Raw genomic sequence first — 17,880 nt, 5'->3', positions numbered from 1 at the left:
AAAAAATAAGATATTTCTGTCAAGGTCATACAAGTGGGTTGTTAGGTCTATTTCACCCACATGGACAGCAAATCTGAATCCTCAGCAAGCTCAAGTTCAGGTTTTGCTCTGATCCAGAGACTTTCAACCAGAATGTGCATAAGATTCACCTGGCACTCTGGCTAAAGGGCAGATTGATTCAGCAGGTCTGGGGTAGAGCATGAGATGTTACTGTATTTCCCCATGTATAAGACACACTTAAGTTTGGGGCCGAAATTTGAAGAAAAAAAAAAGTATTACATCAAGTTATTGAGCTCAAGTTTTATTCACCATAAAATTCATACATCTCATCTGTGCAAAAAAGCGGGAAATGCAAGTAAGAAAATCTACAACCACTGTATAAGACACAGCCAGTTTTTACACCCCAAATTTTTCAAAAAGAGTGCATCTTATACATGGGGAAATACGGTATATCTCTAACAGGTGATGCATGTGCTGCCGGTTCATGGACCACACTTTGAGTTCTAAGGATCTGATCAATTCACATCTGTTGTCTAAACTGAATTTTCCTAATTTGTCAAATACTGTGGTTACAGTATTTTTCGCTCCATAAGATGCACCTTTTCCCCCCAAAAGTGGAGGGGGAAATGCCCGCGCGTCTTACGGATGAAAAATACGGTATTTTATTAAATATTTTAACGCTATTTGGTTCAGAATTTTTTTTTTCTTATTTTCCTCCTTAAAACCCTAGGTGTATCTTATGGTAAGGTGCGTCCTATGGAGCGAAAAATATGGTAATTAGGATAACCAACCATCTGAGTGTTACCAAGAATGTTCCAGTTTTCCATTGAAATCTTTGAGTCCCAGGAAACCAGGATAGCTGAATTAAATCGGGGTCAGATAACGCAAAGTCCTGAAAAGTAATATACACGAGTGAAGTGGGCTGGTTGGAGACCTTGGCGAACAAAAGTTTAAACATCCACACTCTCAGGCTCTACCCAAAAGTCTCCAACTTACCACCTTGGTCCAGATGACCCCTAGACTATCTAACTGAGAAATTCAATAATAGAGTTTTCTGATCGCAGCTGTAAATGCCCCTAGGTGATAAGTCACAATGAAAATATTAACAATTAGAAAGTATTGTGTATTAGATAATATAATCTAATTATATATTAGATAATATCATATTTATTATATAATATTAGAAATGTTTATAAGATAATATTAGAAAATATTAGACTATCCAGGAAAGAGATAAACACACTTTAAAAAGAGGAAAGTCAAATACTGACTGGCAGTCAGCCTCCAAGATGAGCCCCAAATAATTCTCACCTCCTCATATTTACAGTCCTCGTGTGGCTCTCTCTTACACTGAATAGAGCTAACTAACCTGTGTAATCAGTAGAATATTGTGGAGTACAACTTCCAAGGCCAGATCATAAAAGAAATTGAGGTTTCTGTCTGACTGGATTTTTAGATCACTTGCCCTAGGCCTAAGGCGGGGTCGGGAACCTACAGCTTGTGAGCCAGATGTGGCTCTTTTGATGGCTGCATCTGGCTCGCAGACAGATCTTTAATAATAATAAAAAATAATGTTAAAAATTATAAAACAGGCCCTGGCCGGTTGGCTCAGTGGTAGAGCATCGGCCTGGCGTGCAGGAGTCCTGGGTTCGATTCCCAGCCAGGGCACACAGGAGAAGCGCCCATCTGCTTCTCCACCCCTCCCCCTCTCCTTCCTCTCTGCCTCTTTCTTCCCCTCCCGCAGCTGAGGCTCCATTGGAGCAAAGTTGGCCCCGGCGCTGAGGATGGCTCTGTGGCCTCTGCCTCAGGCGCTAGAGTGGCTCTGGTCACAACAGAGTGACGCCCCGATGGGCAGAGCATCGCCCCCTGGTGGGCATGTGGGTGGATCTCGGTCAGGCACATGCGGGAGTCTGTCTGACTGCCTCCCCATTTCTGGCTTCGGAAAACAAACAAACAACAAAAATAAAACATTCTCATGTATTACAATCCTTTCATTTCCTACCGCTCATGTTCATGGTTGCGGGTGGCTGGAGCCAATCACAGCTGTCCTCTGGGACAACACTAAATTTTTATTGGATAATGTGTAACATACATGGGTCGTTGTATGGTTCTCATGGAATTACATTTTAAAATATATGGCGTTCATGGCTCTCTCAGCCAAAAAGGTTCCCGACCCCTGGCCTAGGGGAAGCCAGTTGTCCTGTTGTGAAGATACCCAAACAGTCCTATGAGGAGATTCCTATAGCAAGGTCCCCAGGCCTCTGGTCAACAGCCTGTGAGAGCCCTCTCGGAAAGCCCCAGGCATCACCCTGACTGCAGCTTAATGGGAGACTTGGAGAAGGAACCACGCAGCTAAGCCACTCTCAGTCAAGTAGTCAAGTACTCTGAATACTCCCTCATGATCAAAGACCCTAAAAGTTGCAAACTGACAGCCAGCAGGACCACAGATAAGTTTTTTGTTGGCTACATAATTTTTTAAAGTGTGAATTAGGCCCTGGCCGGTTGGCTCAGCGGTAGAGCGTCGGCCTGGCGTGCGGGGGAGCCGGGTTCGATTCCCGGCCAGGGCACATAGGAGAAGCGCCCATTTGCTTCTCCACTCCCCCCTCCTTCCTCTCTGTCTCTCTCTTCCCCTCCCGCAGCCGGGGCTCCATTGGAGCAGTGATGGCCTGGGCGCTGGGGATGGCTCCTTGGCCTCTGCCCCAGGCGCTAGAGTGGCTCTGGTCGCGGCAGAGCGACGCCCCCTGATGGGCAGAGCGTCGCCCCTGGTGTGCGTGCCGGGTGGATCCCGGTCGGGCGCATGCGGGAGTCGGTCTGACTGTCTCTCCCCGTTTCCAGCTTCAGAAAAGGAAAAAAAAATTTTTTTTAATGTGAATTAGTTACCAACATCTAGAATACAGGATATTTCCATGCAAATTTGAATTTCCCTCATCTTCTGAAAAATCGGTAGGGCTTCCATTCCTACAGGTCAAGGATAGGCAGGGGCTGAACAGCACCTCCTCCTTAAGAGATGACCGGTGCACCCTACATCAGCACACCCGTGACCTCCAGATAGCTCCCTCCCTGGCGCCTGTCCCTCGGTAGCATTACCTGCGGCCCCGCTAAGTCTGGGATCCTTGGTTTAGAATAGGAAGTCTTTTCACCAGTGGTTCTCAAAGCATGTTCTCAGAACCAGCAGCGCTAGCATTAGCGTCACCCAGCACGTTGTTAGAAATGTGAATTCCTGGATCTAGCCAAAAACTCTGGCATGGAATCCAGTAATCTGTATTTCAACAAGCCCTCCAACGGATTCTGATGCGTGTTAAAGTTTGAGAACCACTGTTTCCCACAAATAAGGCTTATTGCCTTTGGGAACTGTGCCCAGTTTATTAGGGCTGCCATAACAAAGTACCACAAACTGGGCGGCTTGGAACAACAGTTATGGTGGCTAAAATCAAGGTGTTGGCTCCTTCTAAAACCTGTGGTGGGGTCTTTCCTAGACTCTTCCTAGTTTCCTGTGATTTGTAGGGAACCTTGGCCCTCCTTGAATTGTAAATCCATCCTTTCACCCCTCCATCTTCACATGGCATTCTTCATATATGTTTCCAACCATTTTCCCTCCACGTGTGTCTGTCCGTGTCCAGATTTCCCCTTGTAATAAGGACTCTAGTCATATTGAATTAGGGTTCATCCTAAACCCTCAACTTAACTTGATTACCTCTGTGAAGACCCTATTTCAAAATAAGGTCATTTTCTGATGTATTGAGGGTTAGGACTTCAACACATTTGGGGGAGCAGGAGTGATACAATTCAACCCATAACAGAAACCATTTTCTGATCATCAGTAGAAGGAGCTCAAAATGACTGAGTATCCCGCTGTACTGACATGTAGATGCAGCCCAGCTCCACCAGAAAGGCCAGTCCATCTGTACCTTCTGTCAGGCTTTATATCAAATCCTTGGTGGCCACACAACTCCAAGTCCTCAAAGCCCCTCTGGGAGTATGGACACTCTCAGAGGCACAATGGGAAGCAAGAACCTGGAAGCAATTTGGTCTCAAATAACCTGCTCAGCTGTCCTTATTTTCCCAGCATGTATATAAATAAATAATATAGTGTGTGGGGGGGTTCAATTCAGGGCTAATCCTACAATGTATTTGACACCAGACAGCCAGTCCTGATTCTCTGTTGTGACCTTAAATTTTTCTGAGCCTCAGCTTTCTCAGGTGTAAACTGAGGGGCTTTTCTGATCTGTCCATGATCTGCCTTTCAGCTCTAAAAGCCTGTGATTAATTGATATTAAATGAACTTTCCATTTCAGAATACCAAATGCCCTCCTCAATCATTAAGTAAATCACTGTTACACTAGATGGTATGACTGTACTTAATGAATCAGTGTATTTTGTTAAATATCTATTAGAAGCAAAACACTTTGTCCTCTTTGGCAATGCACTTGAGTTGAGTGAACCCATTAATGACTTTAGGTAAAAAAAAAAAAAATCTTGAGGCATCTGTGGTCAGAAATGAGTGGCTAGATTTCTAACCTCTCGATAGACCAGGGAGAGGATGGGCAGTGGTGAGAAACTGTGCAGTGTGGGTCAGCTTCTGTGTTGTGGGTACGTGGTTATGAATATTGCAACACGATAACTCTCACCCAGAAACCCCACCACGTAATCCAGGGCTAAGTTTCCACCCTGTCCCAGGGTTCTAACACAAGTTGACTCTACTTCAAACGAAGGAAAGCTTGTTTCGCCAAATACCCATGGAGCGTTGGTTTCAGGAATGTGACATGCTGTTAAACCACAGCCGTGTAAGCTTGCGGCCACTGAGATTTTCCAAGGATGAAAGTTTCACTTTTCAAAGAAAAAATATGGCACCGTGAAGCTGGAGACACAGAAAGCGAATGGTGTGGCTTGGCCCCAGGACTCTTTCTTTCTCAGAGAACACCTACTATGTGTGAGTCTGTTCTGGGAGAGAGCACGGAGGTGGATAGGAATAGGCTATTACAGAGTCTCAACGATGAAACAGAATCCCTCTCTGCCTTTGAGTCATAAGTCCAATGTCAGCGCATGGCATCTTGGAAACCGGGCAGCACTGGGAAAGTAGGTGGAGGACCGGATGGCCCAGCGGGAGAGGTCCATAGAGCTGCTGGAGCAGATGCGGGAACCGGAGTGGAAGCAGCGGGGCACCAGGCAGGAGAGAGGTTCCCACCAGCCAGCATAGTGGACTCAGCATTTCCCCGAGGCCATGCATCAGGCCCGCTGGTCTCCCGCCATCGCGTCTGTCTAGGAGGGTCGGCAGAACGATCACCGAGGACTGCTGAACACTTCCAGGAGAGGCTGTGGGGGTGCCTTGGCTCCCTAGATTGGAGTTAATTAAAGATTTCAAAGTAAATTAGGTATCTGACAAACTGAATGAACACAGAATCAAATCTCAGAGAATCACTCCAATCATCCTAACCCAGGGGTCGGGAACCTTTTTGGCTGAGAGAGCCATGAACGCCACATATTTTAAAATGTAATTCTGTGAGAGCCATACAACGACCCGTGTACGTTATGCATTATCCAATCAAAACTTGGTGTTGTCCCGGAGGACAGCTGTGATTGGCTCCAGCCACCCGCAAACATGAACATGAGCAGTAGGAAATGAATGGATTGTAATACATGAGGATGTTTTATATTTTTAATGCTATTATTTTTTTAATTAAAGATTTGTCTGCGAACCAGATGCAGCCATCAAAAGAGCCACATCTGGCTCGCGAGCCATAGGTTCCCAAACCCTGTCCTAACCCAACTTTTTCCCACTGTGTCAGAATTCCTACAATGGCTTAGTTACCCAGCTCCTGTTTGGATGCCTCCATTGACAGGGAGCTTGCTCTCTCACCAGGTAACCTGTGTCATCACCAAAGGGCTCTAGCTGACTCAAAATGTTTACCTTATATAGTGCTAACATCTCCTTGTTCTCACTTACCCTCCTAAGCGCATGCTCTGTCCTTCAGAACAGGTCTGAACCTGGATTTTCTGCAATAGCTAATTTGAAGGCAGGGCCACCATGACCTCCTTGAACACCCCCAATTCCTCACACAGTGCTTTGGAGGGATGTCTCCTCAACCTGGTTATGGTCACCTGAACACTGACTAGTATGCTCATGTCCTTTGAAAAACATGCTCCCCATTCGAACAAAACCAAGAGCCATTTTACAGGGATAGTGAAAGCAACATAGGTCAGAGCATAGGTAGAATGTGGGCAGCACTGGAAACGTGGTCCAGTGACCTTGGAGACCACAGGGGATGGTGGCCACTTCAGGAACTGAATGATGAGCCAGATCAACCCAGCCAGGGTGACCATCCCAGAGAAGCCAAGCAGCCTTGACCAGGCCTTAGGCTATTTGCTAAGCCCCTGATGGGGTGTAGCTTCTTCACTGTCTGGGTTAAAAGCATGCCCTGGGCCAGAGTCTGTGGACGCTGAATTTCATGGACACTGGTGGGGAAAACCACTGGGCCCTGAGCTTGGCATAGAAGGGAGAAGCCTGCCCCCTTGTGGACCTCTAGGGGGTGGCAAGGTGCAAAATGCACCCTGAAACTTCTCAGTTTAGAGATCTAGGGGAGTAGCAACTCCCTGTCACTGCTCTCATTTGACCAATTGCCTCTGGTGGTCCGCAAGAGAATTGATCTCCACTGTCACAGGGCAAGGGAGTGGTGGTAGGGGATACGAAGAGAAGTTAGGAGGTGAAGACTTCTGGGTTTAGTTGTCGGGCAACTGAAAGTTGGAGAGAAATTAGGCAGGTGTCATTAGCTGTTGTAAAGAAAAAGAAAGTGGAGGGAGGTTTGGGAGAAGCAGCAGGAAGCCCTTGCTAGTTCTGCCGCTCAGCTCTGCTCTCAGCTGGCCCCAGGCACATCTTAGTCTGTCCTCTGGTCTTCCAAGCTCTAAACTAGGTTGAAGGCTACAATCCCTCTGACTGCAAATTATAGACCCAGCAAGGCTTTCGCATGCCAGTGCTGACAGTGTTCTGTCATTGTCGGCACCACACCCTGACTGAAGAGGAGATGAGAGGCGACCAGGGCACAGAGCAGGTGTGGAAGGGGAGGCCGAGGACACCAATTTCACCAGCGAGGTTGACCCACCTGCCTTGTGGTATTGCCCTCCCATCATTGTGTCATGCCCCTCAAAGCTCCAGAGTCCTTTGCCACAGTGGTCTTCCCTGCCACAACGCTGGCCAAGTCTAACTCTAGGACCATGACCTCCTCTTGAAACCCTTCTCTGTGGGGTGGAGGAGCCTGTCCCACGCTTGCCTCCCCCCCCCCCCATAGATGTGACCCAGGCCCATTTAACACGCAACACAACTGCAAGCATTGATTCTGCCTCACACTCTAAACTGCCTTCTTCAGCACTAAGCACATTAACAAAGATTATGTTTTTAACGGATTTTCGAGGTAAATTCTGCATTACTCTGTAATTGGGCTTTAATGTAGCCCTGGGAAATGCAAGCCAGAGCACTTTCCTCAAAGCCCTCCGATAAAAAATAAAGCTGGATTTTAAAAATTGAATTATATGCTAAAAATGGCCTGAATTTCTACTCTATGCTCACAGAGACACAGGGTCACAGAGTCACCAAAAACGTATTGAAAGGTTGTTTTCTAGCAAAATGAAAAGTATATTGGCCTGACCTGTGGTGGCGCAGTGGATAAAGCGTCGACCTGGAAATGCTGAGGTCACCGGTTTGAAACCCTGGGCTTGCCTGGTCAAGGCACATATGGGAGTTGATGCTTCCAGCTCCTCTCCCCTTCTCTCTGTCTCTCCCTCTCCCCTCTAAAATGAATAAATAAAAAAATAAAATAAAATAAAGAAATCTAATGTTTTAAAAAAAAAAGAAAAGTACTGGGGGGGGGGAAGCATTGAAACCCCTAAAAACTGGCACTGAATAAATGATCTGAAATAATGTCCTCAGGCTCGTGTGTGCTCCTAGCTGGAATGATCCGGGGCGACCGCTCTGGGGGGGAAGGGTCATCTGTGTACAGCACACTACACAAAAGCTTGGGCTGACACTAAATAAGCCGGTCATTTCCCATTTACAAAAACAACAACAGTATTCTAAGGTTATTATAGGAATTATAAGTTGTTACATAAAAACCCATTAAAAAAATCAAAGGATTCTAACAATCAATACAATCTAAGTTCTACCTAAAAAAAAACTAAAGTCAGGTAGAATGTGTAACTCTTAATTGTAGACAGACCCTTTTCAAACACCTATTTAGACCACCCAGTTTCCGCAGCACTGCCAAATTCTAAAAAAATTGTAATGAAAATTTTAAAGTCCAAAACCTACAAGCCATCAGAGGTTCAGTAAGCAGATTGTGCCATTTCAAAATTGAAAATGTGCTTGCATCAGCAAGTCACCGGGGCTAACCTTTCTGGATTGGGTCTGGCCTTCAGCTCAGAACATGGCTATGCCAGGGTCAGAAATGTGACAAAACTGTGCTTTCACAGAGGTTAGCCAAGGTTCACAGGGTCATGACTGGGCCATTTTATCAGTCATGTCAAGCTCACACCCTATTGCCCAGCACAGATAAAAACTTTATCTGTCAGTTTGTTAAATCTATTCCTCCTGCCTTATTTTCCATAAAGAAAACCTGGACTCACTTATCTAAACCAGAGACTGGCCCTTTCCAATACTGTTTTCATAGCAATTTCTGAGTAAAGGAAACACCAGTGATATTTGGTCTCACTTTAGTCAATAACTTTCCATAACTAGAGTGACTGGCTTTGTCTTACCTAAAATCTTGACTTCAGAAAACAGTTCTGGTGATGTGTGACAACATGGATATGTTTATTAAACAGAGTAAGTTTATGGCTGAAGGTGCTATATTAGAATATGATTGTTCTCAAGGTGTTAACCGTTTCAAAGTCATCTTCCCTAAAGTAAAACAAACCCCCCCAAAATCTAAAATTAACTTTAATAGTTTCGAAATAGGAAGTCTAAATTACCAAAGGAAAATTTACAAAGTTACCTTTGGATTAACACACACCTCCACATATATATTTTCTAATAACTGTTAAGAGAAAAAAAACAGCTAAAATTTCCTCTTCACAGAAAAGTAGATATGCACAGGTGACAAATAAAGCCATGCATGTAGACATTTAGAAATCTGCTTAAATATAATAAGTACAAATATTAAACCAGTGTGTTTCCCCCTACAGGAATCTTAAATACAAGACAAGTACCTTCAAATTTTACTTTATTTGGAAACTATACAAAATTCATTATTCTAATACTTAAAGACTATAGTACTGTAGTAGAGACACATAAATATTATAATATACATTTAGAAATTAAATATAAAATCAACATGTTACTATGTAAAAACTCATATGTACATTTCCAATAAGTCTGAGGTCTAGGCATTCATGCCCATCAGATTTCCCCCTGGAAACGGGTGAACCTGGCGGGGAGATCGTCCACAGGGTACACGGTGGGACTGGTTTTCATTGTAGGAGGTCCATTTAGAAGCCGCCAGTCACAATGCCTGGCCAGCTCCACTGTAAATGTTTTGAGAAGAATTTTTGCAAACTCTTTCCCTACACAGCTCCTAAGGCCTCCTCCAAATGGAATGAAGCTAAACCTGGATGCATCCTCAGGGTGCGGCCGCATAAATCGGTCAGGATTAAATTCCTCCTTGTTGGTGAAGATGTCTGCCACATCGTGAGTATCACAGATACTGTAGATAACATTCCAGCCTTTGGGAATCTGGTATCCCTGCAAAAGATTATGAAGTCCTGAGGGCTGACAAACTGGAATTTGACTTTCAACAACAAAAAGCTATCACTGATATCTTGGAAGGAGTTATGAGTTAAAAGTAAGAGTGGGAGGGAAAGAGAAAACACATTTAGTTTGCTGACACATCTGTCCACATGGGGCAGGATACTGTTAGCAAAAGCATTAAGGAATTTAAGCCGATGCAGAAGGAAGCAAGGAGAGCTATAAAACCACAACAAAAGGGGGAGGGGAGACCTTTTGACTTACATTTAATTCAAAAGTCTTAAGGGCAACCCGAAACCCTCCTGGGACTGGGGGATTCAGTCGAAGGGTCTCTTTAATAACACACCCAATGTATTTAAGCTGTTCCAAAGTTTCCATGTCCAACTTGTTGTCTTGATTGCTCTTGCAAAGTAAACCCTATCAAAACAGTCATACAGAGGTGAACGGTTATTTTGAGCTCCAATAAAATCAGCCCAGCAGACGTAAACAAGGCTTAAATGGCGACTAGACCCAAGGGGCTCCGTGATGGAAAAGGGTGAGGGGGAGAACAGGGACCCTTTGCTTCTCCCACCTTGGCCTAAATCCACTATTTTATCATTCCAAGAGAATGCTGCTCACCTGTTAGAATCACAAAGCTTCTTCCCCACCCCCATCACCACCACCTGCTGCCACCCACCTAGAAGCCCCCCCATGCCTGCCCTTGAACACACAAATTCGAGAAAGTGGAACCCATCTGAAAATCTCCAACATTCTGCAAAAAGCAGAGAGATAGGGTGAGGTCAAACCTTGCCTAGTGTGATCATAGTTCAAGATTCCTCCCTTTTCATTCACAAAGCAAACTTTCTTTCCCCATCTGTCCACCCACCTCTGGGCCCCACACTTTAAAAATACTCAGCGAAGGCCCTGGCCGGTTGGCTCAGCGGTAGAGCGTCGGCCTGGCGTGCGGAGGACCCGGGTTCGATTCCCGGCCAGGGCACACAGGAGAAGCGCCCATTTGCTTCTCCACCCCTCCGCCGTGCTTTCCTCTCTGTCTCTCTCTTCCCCTCCCGCAGCCAAGGCTCAATTGGAGCAAAGATGGCCCGGGCGCTGGGGATGGCTCTGTGGCCTCTGCCTCAGGCGCTAGAGTGGCTCTGGTCGCAACATGGCGACGCCCAGGAGGGGCAGAGCATCGCCCCCTGGTGGGCAGAGCGTCGCCCCTGGTGGGCGTGCCGGGTGGATCCCGGTCGGGCGCATGCGGGAGTCTGTCTGACTGTCTCTCCCCATTTCCAGCTTCAGAAAAAATGAAAAAAAAAAAAAAATACTCAGCGAAGGCAGCACACTGACTCACTGGAAAGTTAGTATAGGACCAGCAGCATTTCTTAAAGTAATAAAGAACCCCCAGAGTCCCCTACCTTGCTCTTCAGCTCCTCTCGCACTTTCTGGAGCACGTGAGGGTAGAGCCCCAAGTAGGTGATCAGAGACGTGGCTGCACTGGCCGTGGTTTCATGCCCTCCAAAGAGGAGTTCGGTGGAAGATTGCTTTAGTGCCTGAAAACGTAATTAAGAACATTTTTACAAGTCTGCGTGTAATTTTACAGAGAGATTAATTACTCAGAACCGAACTGAGGGTCCTGGAGGGAAGAAGAGAAAAGCTAAGTTTTGCTGACAGAAAATCAAAAGAAAGTAACATTTTTTTATAACAAAACGCAACGTCTCGTTAGTACAGCTGAAGCATGAAAGCCAGTAAAATCCCAGTTTACAGGGGGACTCTTGAATTAAAACCTTACTTGTATTGAAATCGCCCAAGATTCTTATTTACATTTTGCAAATTTCCAACTTTCCCTTTAACACTTGGAAGGGCTAGGAGACGCTCCGTGTTAACGCCGCAGCCTCTACCGCAGCTCTCCCACCCGGTGTCCTAACTCTCCATGACCCATTGTGGACGTCTGTGGAGGCTGCCAACTCCTGGAAGCTGGGCCCCAGGCCGGCGCCTCGGGGATCCCAGGAATCGCACTTGGAAAATCAGGAGCCTAGATACCAAAGTGCCCCTTCTGAAGCTGCCCCTCACCTGCATGTCCAGCCTCTCTCCTCTCTCCCACGAGTGCTCGATCAACAGTTGCAATGCATCTTTGCAGCCCCCAGCAGCCTCGGCTGCCCGCAGTCCGCAGATCTTGGCGCGAATGTTCTCCTCGATGCGCGCATGGATGAGGTTCCGCGCCTTCATGCCCTGGAGCGCAAAAAGCGCACCGCGGTGAGCAGAGGCCGAGCATCCGCGCCCCCCCCCGAACCCCAAGCTCCGTGCCCTGCATGCCGCCCTTACCCGGTACAGCCCACTGAAGGGCACGTCGATGGGCAACGAGAAGAGATTACGGGTCATTTCCTCGAAGGCCTCCACCAGCTGCTGCTCGGCGTCCCCGCCGCAAGCCAGACGGGGCTCGCAGCCCAACAGAATGCGCATGGCGATGCGAAACATGAGGCGCTTCACCTGGGGGTAGACTAGGAGGCCCCGCTCGCCGCAGCTCAGCCACTGCTCCAAGCAGTTGCCCACTTCTTCCGCGATCACCGGCACGTAGCACTGGAGCGCCTCTCGGCTGAAGGCCTGCATAATTACCTGAGTCCCGGGGGGAGGGAGTGAGGGGGGGGGAGAATGTTAAAACCCGGTTCCACTCCTCTTGTCTTCTGGGGTCCCTCCCAGACACCCCCAACTCCGCTAGACCCCAGGCACTTCCCGGCTGGGAAAGCTAAGCTGGGCTGGAGAGGGTTCCTAGCCGCCGCCTCCTGCCGCTCGAGCTCTCCCAGCGTCTCTCCGCGTGAGTCCCTCCAGCGAATGGGGTCTCCCTTCCGGTCCCGGAGCCTTCATCTCCGCCCTCACCTTCTTGCGCTGCTTGTGCGAGGAGTCGTGCAGGTTGGAAAGGCAGCCGGAGCCCAGAATGGTGCGCACGGACGCGGGCCAGTGGACCGACACCAGCCGGTGCTCCCCAAGCAAGATGCGCCTCACGTTGTCTGCGCCCATCACCCGCACTGTGGGCCGCCCGAACAGATGCGTCTTGTAGATGAAGCCGTATTTCCTGCGCTTCATCTGCAGGAACTTCCTTCGCTGCGAAAGGAAAGCGGACGCGAGAGGCGGGCGTGAGGGGGCGCCTTGGAGCGCCGCGCCTCGGGCTGGCACAGATACTAGCACGTAGTCTTGTCCCGCCGGGGACGTCTGCCCCGGGTTCAGTGGAAGCCCGGAGAGCCGCGCCCAGAGAAGCGTCCTGTCCCCTTTCCAAGCTCCCTTACCTGTAGCACCATCTGCAATGTTTCCCCAAAGAAGGGAAAGCCCATCGTTCCGGGGGGCAAAGGGAGAGCGCAACTGCGGTCGCGGCTGCTCACACAGTACAGGTCCCAGAGCTTGATCGCGGCCAGTAAGAGCAGCAACGGCAGCACGAAGGTGCAGAGCGCGCTGGCCAGCAGCGCCAGGAGCCCCATCACGCGCCGCGACCACCTCGCCACCTGCTGCTGCTGCCGCCGCCTACACTCCGAGCCCCGCGGCGCGCCCGCTTTATAGGCAGCCCAGGTTGCTGCCCACGTTACCTTGGTCAGACAAATTAGTTCGCCCAAAGTTCATCTTTAATTGCGGGCTGGGGCCCTGGCTCCTCCCCCCCGCGAGGCGCTGCCCAAAATCTTTAACCGTTTGTTCTGCGCGGAGGCAGAGGCGGCGCGGTGTCGGCTTCCCCTGCAGCGCGCCTCTGGGGCGCGCGGAGCTGGGAGAGCCTGCCTCCGCCACCCAAGGTGTATGTAGTTCCGAGGTGGCGACAGGGGCCGACCCGGGGTCCGGGGAGCCGGAATGCCAAACCCTGGGCTTCCGGGCGGTCTGTCTGGAGTCCCTCCCGTCGAGTCTGACGGGCGGTCCCAGATCAGAGCTGCCTTCACTTCCATTTACAGGCGCCGCGTGGGCTCCCTTCCACCTGCTGGAGAAGCAAAGGGAAGGACGTTCAGGAATCGTCCAGTTGCCTCATCCCACAGGTGGGGAAACTGAGGTCAAGAACGCAGAGCAAAATGAAGGCCTCTCGACTCTTCCGAAGACCCATGCGAGGGCCACGGGGAGTCCGACAGACCGGATTATCGTGGACCCCAGCTCCCAACCCCCTCAAAAGGGCCAGCATCGTGAAGTCATAGAAGATACAACCTGAGGGTACAGGAGAGCCTCCCGGCCCCTCAGGATTCCAGGTGCAAACCTGCACAAGGCAGCCCCGACCCTGACGCCCCAGAGGGGACCGCAGAGACAATTCCTCGGCGGCTCGGCAACGAGCGCTCTGCAGTCTGGCCACAGCCGGCCGGATTCCAAGGACGCTGGAGTGTGCGGCCCCAGCTAGGCAAAGGGGGACAGAAGCCTTTACCCCCCAGGATCGAGAGATGGAGATAGAGGAAGGAAAACGTGGGGATCCGGACTCCGAGTGCCCGCTCCCTCTCAACTTGCATCACCTTGGGCAAGTCACCACACATTCTTGCGTTTGTTCCACCTCCTTCTTTGGATGAGATCATTCCCAAACGGTCCACAACTCTGCGTAGTTGTGAGTTTCCAAAAGTGACTCTTGGCTGCAAATAGTATTCCCAGCTCCAGGCACGCCAAGCTACGTACTTTACCAGCGTGACCTGGACTCCGGGCACCGGCGCCTTCCTTTGCTCTCGAGATTCCAACCCAGATTAAAGCCACCCGGGTGAGATGGGCACCCTGGATCCTAAATCCAGGCCTCCGCGGGCTGGCAATGGGAGTGTTGGAATCCCAACTGGGAAATGGGTCTGCTGGCCTTTGCCCAACTACAATTTGCTGCTACTTCAGCCAGTGCTGCCAACGCCTAGAGCTCAGACACTGTGAGAAGTACGCGTGCGATACCCGCTTCCCACCTGACCGAACCACACCGCCCGGACCAGGCAGGGATGTATACTCCCTTCGTTTGGACGCGGAACGCACCGGCAGGGCCGAAAACGAAACAGAATAAAGTACGTTTGTTTAACCAGCTCTCACACGAGCCCACCTCACACTTTGGAAAGCATCCTATGGAGTTGGTTTTGGGAAACTCTTTGATCTTGAGAGCTGTTAAATACGTGGCCCTCCTGCGGTGGTCCCCAAAGCCAGCGTGATCGGAAAAGGTCCGCGGAGTCTTAGGGACTGCGCAGACCCCGCAGAGCTCCAAGCCGGGGTCGCCACAGGGCGTGTTTCGAAGAGTGAGCGTTTCTCCATCACCCTGCTTAGCGTTTCAGAGGCTCTATCTAGAAAAGGGCCTCTCCCACTGTTCCTTTCTTTTAACGATCTGGCGACTGTAACTGGTGCCAGGCAACTACTGGGCCCCGGCAGCAACCGGAGCCAGACGCACTAGAGGTAATTCTCAGAAATCCCGAGCCCGCCCCTTTCTGGACAGCGCCTCCGGCCGATGAGCGAAGCTGGCGAGCGGGGGCGTGACCTGGGGCCCAGTTCCAATCCTCCGGCCTGACCCGCCTGTGACCCCTGCAGGCTGGACCGTGACATCCGAGTGAACTCGGCAGGGCCACCTCTCCAAGTTCAGCGCGCGCCGGGTCACAAGATGAGCTAGCTGGGCCTGTGGAATGGAAATGGCCTCGGGGAATCGGGGGGGGGGCTTTCTAATCTATCTGCCCATCGAGACCAGTCGGGACGTCCAACAGAAAAAAGTTTAAATGGGAGAGTGGAGATGATTAAAGAACATCTTGAAGGGGGGGAAGGGGTCAATAAATTACCAGCCCAATAAGAACTTTGATCTAGAAACCTTGCCAAGCTTTCATGGGTGGCGATGGGCAGGGAGGGGGGCGTTCACTGCAAAACAAAATGTTTCCAAATTGTTTATAAAACAATCTCCCTGTAGCTCAGGGGGTAAGGGTGGGGAGGCAGTGAGTGAGAGCAGCGGAAGCACTCCTCTTTTCTCCCTTCAACACCTTCTTGCCTTAAAACATTCGGTCCTCTCTCAGGGGTCAATAGGTGCTGTTCCCTATGTTTGGGGCGCCCTTCTCCCAGGTCACTGCTGGCTGGTTCCTTGTAAAGTCCAAGATCTTCTCCTCAGAGAAGCCTGCCTGGCCCACCCTGCCAAGTGTAGCCCCCAAGGTACTCAGCATTACAGTCTTGTTTGATTTTCTCGCCAGCACTTATCACCATCGGTATATTCTTGCTCTTTTGTTTGCTAGTTTCTTTACTATCCACTTCCTCGTGAGCATATCACATTCGGGAGGGCAAGAAACATGTCTGTTCCCTCCTCGGGGAATCTGGAGCTACTAACAAAGGGTCTCAGGTATTCCGTGGAATTACTGAAAATAATGGATCAATGGGAAATGAGAGTAAAATTGGAGGTGCCCCCTACAGGTGCTTATAGTTAGTACAGAATCCAGAACAGATGAACCAGGTCTCTTGGAACCATTCTATATTGTCAAGGCTCTGGATAGACTTGCCTCGGTATTTCTCTTGTCTCTCTAAATGAGAATCAACCCCAAAACCTGGTCCTCCTGCCATCTCACCCTGGTGAAGCATCTCAGGCCCAAATGTTGTCTCTGCAGCCTCAGAGCGCCTTGAGGGTAGGCCCCAGTCCCCCCACTTTTGCTGGCTCTGGCACCTGCCGAGCTCCTGGCCTGGTGCAGGTCCTGTGGTCAGCAGTGGGTGATGAATTTCCCTGGATGGGGTTATGTCAGTGTCAGCCAGGCTCGGAAAGTTCCGCTGCACTCTTGAGCTACTGGCCCTGCTCATGCCTGCTGCTTCCCCCTTTCCTCCTGGCCCAGCTCATACCTGCCGCTTCCCCCTTTTCCTCCTGGCCCAGGGATCCACCTTAAGTATAAGGTCAGGAGGGCACCAACTTCCTTCTGGTTCACTAAGCGGTCAGCTGGGGCCTCCTCCCAGCCTGGCAACTTTTCTGGCTCACCCATCACTTCCAGCCCCCCCCCCCCACACACACACACACACCTCCCCTGATCCAAGATGAGAGGCAGGTTGAGGCTGTTGGAAATGAATGAGATACTGGAGGCTTTCAGCTTTGGTTTAAACACTGATGGGAACCTCTGTGATGGAAAGGTCCAGGGAGAGTACTTAAGCCCATCTAGGGATCACTATGAAAGAACAAAAGGGCCGAGTCCTACCTAAATAATGGTCGCCATAGGTCCAAAAGCTGAAGAGGGTGAGTTTAAGTGATGCGCTAAAGCAGGGGTCAGGAACCTTTTGGGCTGAGAGATCCACGAACACCACATATTTTAAAATGTAATTCCATGAGAGCCGTACAACGACCTGTGTACATTTTGCATTATCCAATAAGAATTTGGTGTTGTCCCGGAGGACAGCTGTGATTGGCTCCAGCCACCCGCAACCATGAACATGAGCAGTAGGAAATGAATGGATTTTAATACATGAGAATGTTTTATATTTTTAACGTTATTTTTTTTATTATTAAAGATTTGTCTGCGAGCCAGATGCAGCCATCAAAAGAGCCACATCTGGCTCGTGAGCCATAGGTTCCTGACCCCTGCGCTATAGGATAGCACTGTTTCAGCAGTCCAGTGCCCATTGCTGGCTTCTCAGGTGAACTTTTTGCCTCAGTTTCTCCTCTGTAATATAGGAGATGCAAGTAGTGACCCAGAACGTCCCTAGAGCTAGCTATATATCATGGAGACAATTCACAGCCCAGCTCCTGGGGCTCTACTGTGCTCAGGAGAGGTAAGTCTCTCTGCAGTCTGGGCCACAGGCTGCCCCAGCTCCCGACCCCTTCTTGGGTATATGTTGGGGGTGAGTCCTTCTGGGGGATATTTCCTGGTGTCCCCCACCCTCTTCTCTATGCTTCTTCATCAGGGAGCAGCTAGCTGCCCAGCTAAATCCCTAGCCTCCTGCTCAACTGCTGCCAGGAAACTATGTCTTGGCCTTCCTGTTTTTGGTACAAATATCCCAGACCTTTCTTTGTCCCAACCTCCTACGAAAATAATCCAGCCTCAGAGAATAGGTGTGCCTACTCTCCCATATAAATGGGGAGATTAAACGAGTTCTTGAAGAAAGAATTTTTCTTTTAAGAAGTCGCCAACCGAATCCAGTGATGCTGAGCCGGTTAGAGCCCTGGAAACACCCACCATTCTGAGTTTCCGCCGAGACCCGCAGAGTGGCCACGGCGCCCGGAGCGGAGGCCGGCTGCCTGAGGGCCTTCCGGTGGG

General features: G+C 49.7%; 1 protein-coding gene across 1 annotated transcript; it reads right to left on the bottom strand.

The window, feature by feature from the left end:
* Nucleotides 1-8,864: 8,864 nt before the first annotated feature.
* CYP26A1 (cytochrome P450 family 26 subfamily A member 1) lies at nt 8,865-13,273 on the bottom strand. The gene is made up of 7 exons (XM_066238803.1): nt 12,988-13,273; nt 12,581-12,805; nt 12,029-12,319; nt 11,777-11,935; nt 11,122-11,256; nt 9,995-10,147; nt 8,865-9,727 (listed from the first exon to the last, which is right to left on the bottom strand). Exons 1-7 carry the CDS (start codon nt 13,174-13,176, stop codon nt 9,386-9,388), a joined length of 1,494 nt encoding a protein of 497 aa, XP_066094900.1. The 5' UTR covers nt 13,177-13,273; the 3' UTR covers nt 8,865-9,385.
* Between the last annotated feature and the right edge of the window lie 4,607 nt (nt 13,274-17,880).

Source organism: Saccopteryx bilineata, chromosome 7 (assembly GCF_036850765.1).
Source record: "Saccopteryx bilineata isolate mSacBil1 chromosome 7, mSacBil1_pri_phased_curated, whole genome shotgun sequence".
NCBI lineage: Eukaryota > Metazoa > Chordata > Mammalia > Chiroptera > Emballonuridae > Saccopteryx > Saccopteryx bilineata.
This window is presented reverse-complemented; position numbering and strand designations above follow the sequence as displayed.

Bases quoted from the DNA above. Each gene is read 5' to 3' on its own strand.
- CYP26A1 (XM_066238803.1), bottom strand. From the start codon at position 13,176: ATGGGGCTCCTGGCGCTGCTGGCCAGCGCGCTCTGCACCTTCGTGCTG. The intron at 12,806-12,987 runs GTAAGGGAGCTT...TTCCTTTCGCAG, and splicing joins CATTGCAGATGGTGCTACAG to CGAAGGAAGTTCCTGCAGAT. The intron at 12,320-12,580 runs GTGAGGGCGGAG...CCCGGGACTCAG, and splicing joins CGCACAAGCAGCGCAAGAAG to GTAATTATGCAGGCCTTCAG.